This window comes from Stegastes partitus, unplaced genomic scaffold (genome assembly GCF_000690725.1).
Source record: "Stegastes partitus isolate 25-593 unplaced genomic scaffold, Stegastes_partitus-1.0.2 Scaffold1505, whole genome shotgun sequence".
Lineage (NCBI taxonomy): Eukaryota > Metazoa > Chordata > Actinopteri > Pomacentridae > Stegastes > Stegastes partitus.
In genome coordinates, this window is record NW_007579236.1 from 104,896 (window position 1) to 110,385 (window position 5,490).

Genomic DNA, 5,490 nt, shown 5'->3' on the forward strand with positions numbered 1-5,490 from the left:
CAGTTTTGTTTTTGTTTGTTTTTTTTAAATTATTCTTTTTTAGCACAATTTAAAAGCAATGTCTTGCTACACTAAAATGTAATTTAGCAAATTTTTATTTATTGTTACTTTTTTCAGTTTCTAGTTATTTGAGTGACTATTGTGAATTTTGCCTTTTCTTTAATGGAAGGGTCTGAATACATTTGAAGACGACTGTATTATTATCATTGGTGAGCGTGTGGTTCCGCTGTTTTCCGGCAGGTGGCGGTACTGCTCGGTAACGTCACCGTCATTACAATCAGTAGAAGAAGAAGAAGACGAAGACATCAGCCGGAGCAGCAGAGAACAGCAGCAGCAGCAGCTATGGCTAAAAGTGATGGAGCCACTTATTTTCAGCGAAGCAGCCTGTTCTGGATCGTCGCCGTGACCCTGGGGGTTGGATATTTCACCGTAAGTCCGTGACAGCAGCAGCAGATGAACCAGAGTGAAGTTAGCTGTCATTGTGTGTCTGCTCAGGTGAATGCCAGCGTGTTGGTGTTGCGTAAAATGTCCTCCGGGTTGTTTATTACCCCTAAAAAACAACTCACTCCATCACTGGCTGTTCGGTTTCTTGTTGCTTTTCTGCATTATTTCGTCCTTTATTTTATCTCATTAAACTGGCTTGTGTTGGCAGGTTAATCTTGGAAAAACAAGTGACTGTTAAGTTGATGTTTATCTTATCGTCTGTTATCGGAGCACAGGTCGAACAAGTTCTGGGCAAAGTCCGTTGAACAATGTGACCGTCCACTGACTGGAGCAGCTCAAACCAGTTAATGTTGTTGCCCCGGTATCTTATTATCTTTTTAAGACGCAAACAATAACTTGCCAAACCCTGTTTAAGATAGAATAACGTTGGCTTAATGCTGTTGTTTTTCTCTCAAACGTCCACATACTTGTGCTCAACTATGTTGTCACAGAAAAGCTCGTGAATAGAAACTGAGGTTTAACTATAAGCTCGAGTTTGCTCAATAAAATATATTCCCAACAACTAAAAAAATATTTTAAAAATGTCTTTAAGGCAGACATGTGTTGCTGTGGTGGAGGACAACAGCCAGAAATGTGTATTGGTGTGGTTTTCTGTACAGGTTTTTACCCCTCTAACCACCACTTACCATGTTTGTATAATGTAGATGAATGTAGATGGAGCACCAAAGAGCACAACCAGCCTGATTCATCATAAGGTGTTTTCTAACTAATAGTAGTTGAAGACAGGTAGTCAGCATTTAGGTGTGTGTTTGACATCCAGACCGTAAATGGCCTGCTGTCTCTGGGCAGATGGGTGGAGGCCCGTTACACAAAACCTCTTTGTGTGTTCTGTGCATCCACACGGACACAAACCTGACAGGTCAGAGAAGACAATAGTGACACAACACAATGCTACATCACCTTGTGCGTTTTTGTTTTGTTTTTTTCCCCCAAACCATGCATGTTTTCGAGTACTTGTGTGCAATTGGGTAAAACCACATTTCCTTCGGTTCTTTGGAGGTACAGAATAAATGATTAAGATTATTTTGTCTTTTAACTTGTGGCTGAAAAATTAATCAATTCCAAATAAAATAAAAACTTCTTGGATGCAACTAGTAAGTCACAAAGACTTTAAATTAGAGTACACATTATAAAGTGTATGTGACCCAGGATGCACTTCATAGCTGTGATTTTCCAAATTCATCCATCTTTGTGTAGCTAGGCAGATACTTTATTATCTAAATGGGGGAAATTTGACAGTGATAGTCATGTTTCTTATGGTGTCTCATGTAATAATGCTCCACTACTTGGTTTGAATCCATTTTTGTATCACAAACGTAATGTCTTTTAGAATAGTTGCCATTGGATATTTTCCCAAAAACCTGAAGTCCACTTTATACTGTTGTAACTGTGATATAACTGAGGTTAACTACTTTATGTATTTTAGGCTGATTCTAAACATATATAGATGATATGGAGTCACATTCAGATCCTAAAAAATTTCCAGATATGCAGTTCCGTGTTAAAATCCTGAGACAACAACCCACTGTGATGCAGAGCAGAACATCCCAAACTGTGTCAAATTTCATTGCATTTCTTTCAACAAGGCTGCCCCTTGTCATGCTCAGAGCTGCTGCAGTCACAACCCAAACTGCTTCAAAGAGCCATTCACAGTTCTGGTTTACCAACAGAAAATTAAAAATTAGACACTTCATCATTGCCCCTTTGTGTCTTCTGATTAAACAAGCAGCTCTTTGCCTGAGATTAAACAGATGGTAGGGCGTTTGACCACCATTGGACTTTCCAGTTTCATCAAATGGACCAGAACATTGGAGACGACAGAGTCTTCTTATAAAGGATGAACTAAACACTTCTTTTGGTCAGATGTGTACCATTAAAATCAGATAATTTCACAGTCATAATCAACACAGATGATCTTTGTTTCGGCGTCATTCATCTAATTTGTTTTAGTTTAGGTCTAAGCAGTAGGGCTGGAAAAAGTGCAAAAAAGGTCATGTTGTGCTTATTTTTGAGAAACATTGAAATGATATTTTTAAATTTCTTTTTCACTGCAGAAAAAAAAAAGAAAGTTTCCAATTTTTTTGACTGCTGTCTGTACCGACGAGCATGTTCTCTTATCCAAAGAAAATTATTTGTAGGTTTGGGCGTCTTTGTAGGTCCACACCTCATTTAAAATGATATCTGGTGACACATTTGAACTTAATCAAAAAACTGCAGCTCCTGCAATGTTGATATTGCACAAGGCCATATTGTGATTTAGATCATATTAACTATAGTTAATGGTTAGTTCTATTTGCAAACAGGCAACTTTTTCTGCAGATATACATCATATGTATTTATGGTTTGTTTATGTTAACGCTGAACTACTCTGTTTATCTTTGTTTTCAGTGCGTTGTGTTTGCGCCAGAAAAAATCCCATTCGAGTACCTCGGTGTGTTCGGCAGCTTCTGCAAACACCTTGTGGATAACTATGCCGACGTGTTGTACAAAGGGTAAGTGATCAGGCTTTGTTTCATTACTGTAGCTCCCGTGAGCATGAGAGCTGCCCCTCCTGAATAAGTACACACAATTTCTCTGGTCACAAGACAACACTTCTGTTGTCGCGTGCTCCTTTAAAACGTGTGTAGATTATCCTACATTAGAATCAAAGGCAGTCCCTCACCTAGAAGAGAGCTGAGCACTTTTAAATGATGCGCTAAGCACCCCCTGACAGGGCTGGAATACGCCTTTAATCTGCTTATTGCTTTTTCTCACTCACAGATCGTTACCTCTGCATCAACGACTTGCTAATTAGTCGTGTAAGTCACATGACTGCTGTGGCACCACCAGAGCATCAAAACAGCAATCAAAGCCTAATGCTCTGTTGTCTGTTTCAGTCATGTGACATACAGGAGTTTCGGTGAAACTGGGAGCCATTGTTCAGTCTTTGGTGGTTTGATGTTTGCTTGTCATGTGACTCTCGTTAATTCAGCGTTGCCTGATGTTTACTATGTTTACAGACCGAGCTAGTTTTTTAATCTAGATTGGGTGTGAATCATCGTTTGATTAGAAATGTTGTTTGTCTTACAGTTGGTGGGCAACCTGGGCCATTCACCTCTTCGAGGCCTGTATTGCACTAAGGGTGTGCAGGTAAGAGAACCTTAAAGTCCACTAGATGGCGCTGTAATCTCATTTTTATCCTCATTCATCTCTGCATCGACTTCATGAAAATCAGAAGTTGTATAACCTCCAAAAGCCTGATGGCCCGTCTCAAACACACGCTCGAGTTGTAAATTCAACACAATTCTTTGTCAAACAATCAGAAAGTACATTTGTTACTAGACGCTGACTCTTGTTTGTCTTAACTGTTTCCCTGCAGTCACAAAGGTATCAGCAACGGCACCACTCGCTTCATGTGGTTCTTCCAGACCTTTCTGTTTGGCTTCGCCTCCCTCAGCCTGCTCCTCAAGTACGACCCCGAGCGTCCCAAACAGCACTGATGCCAGCAGGAGAAGCCTTCAGAACAACACAACTGAATCTAAACAATCAAGTGCTTCCTGGTGCCTCTTCTTTCTCTTCTGCTCTTTGATATGAAATCCTGTTGAGGGGCACCGAGCAGAGATTTTTCTGAGCCTTTTCTTCTACAGAGTCTATGCCGACAAGAGCATTAATATAACAACATATCTTTATACAGACACTACACATTTTCTTACTCAGTTTACACTATGATACAACCTGTGTTCCTATGATGGACCAATATTTCCTTCCATATATTTTCTATGAACAAATCTGAAGGAGGATCGTAGTGCTTTTAAGAATAATATTTTATTGATAATCTTATTAACAGAAGTTATTTACACACAATAGTTCTCGTGATGATCCTGCCCTGAGGTGAACTTTCAGTGCAATACACAGGGAGTTTTTAATGAATTAGTTTTGTGCTCTCATGTTTACATTCAGCCTGGATTGGCGGCAGTGAGGATATTTCTTCAGCTGCTAGGATGAACATAACGTCAGACAGGTTGGCTGCAGATGGTATGCTGCCATCAGCTTCAGAAGTCCTCCAGGATAAAAATAAAAAAAGAGCTGCTGTCACATTTGCCTTTCTCATGCTGAAGTGATTTAACTTGTAGTTTCTAGACTACATGCTGGAAGTCTTAATGTTAACACTGAAAAATAAAGTGTGACTTGAAGTGACTGTGTCTTGCTGCGTAATTATTATTGATCTACAGCTGGTAAAGTGGGTCTAACTCCACCTTTATCACCTCAATAATGCTACAGAATGAGAGTGTACAGCTCCTGCTACTGTTTCTGGGACTGCACAGCCATGCTTTGAGCTAAATGCTAAGCTCAGCATGCTAACATGCTCACAATGTCAGTGACACTGACTTTGCATAAAAGATTTTTACATTTATCGACAGCCTGTGGTCAAGTATTCACCTATACAGTGTATGTGTTTACCAGGTTTGCTGTCTTAGCATGTTGGCATTCTAATTAGCACGGCTGAGGCCAAAGGGACTCATTAGTTTTGCAGGCATTTTATTGTAATATGATCATGCATATTCATAGATTTGATAACTCTGGGCCATCCTCTGTTAAAAAAAGAAATCATCTACTGCTAAAGCCGTGCCTTTAACTCAGTGAATAAAATAAAAATGTATTTTTTCAGCTATGGGATGATTAGAAACAGGATATTCTTTCTTTAATGATGATTGAACAACCCGTTAGTGGATGTTAAATGTGTTGCTTCATGTTATTTACATATCCAACAAACACATTTATTTGAAGTGTTTAATCAGTATGACTAATGGAAGTCCAGTATTTAGCTCTGTTGTGGTCCGAAAGACATACAGTGCTGTGAAAAAGTATTTTCCCTCTTCTCAAATTCTTATTTTTTTGCATATTTTCCCCACTTTAATGTTTAAGACCATCAAACTAATGTAAATATCAGACAAAGATAACCCTAACGCCAAGCAAGGGTGTTTTCCTTGAACATCACGTTGGACG

General features: G+C 39.3%; 1 protein-coding gene across 1 annotated transcript; it reads left to right on the forward strand.

Moving 5' to 3' along the window:
• Positions 1 to 282: 282 nt before the first annotated feature.
• tmem254 (transmembrane protein 254) lies at positions 283 to 4,680 on the forward strand. The gene is made up of 4 exons (XM_008300162.1): positions 283 to 429; positions 2,893 to 2,996; positions 3,574 to 3,633; positions 3,863 to 4,680. The coding sequence occupies exons 1-4, from the start codon at positions 343 to 345 to the stop codon at positions 3,981 to 3,983; spliced, it is 372 nt and encodes a 123-aa protein (XP_008298384.1). The 5' UTR covers positions 283 to 342; the 3' UTR covers positions 3,984 to 4,680.
• Positions 4,681 to 5,490: the final 810 nt, after the last annotated feature.

What these genes read in the sequence shown, in the direction of transcription:
- tmem254 (XM_008300162.1), top strand. Translation starts at nt 343, where the DNA reads ATGGCTAAAAGTGATGGAGCCACTTATTTTCAGCGAAGCAGCCTGTTC. An exon ending in GCCGACGTGTTGTACAAAGG is followed by an intron (nt 2,997 to 3,573) that starts GTAAGTGATCAG and finishes TTTGTCTTACAG; the next exon opens with TTGGTGGGCAACCTGGGCCA. An exon ending in ATTGCACTAAGGGTGTGCAG is followed by an intron (nt 3,634 to 3,862) that starts GTAAGAGAACCT and finishes GTTTCCCTGCAG; the next exon opens with TCACAAAGGTATCAGCAACG.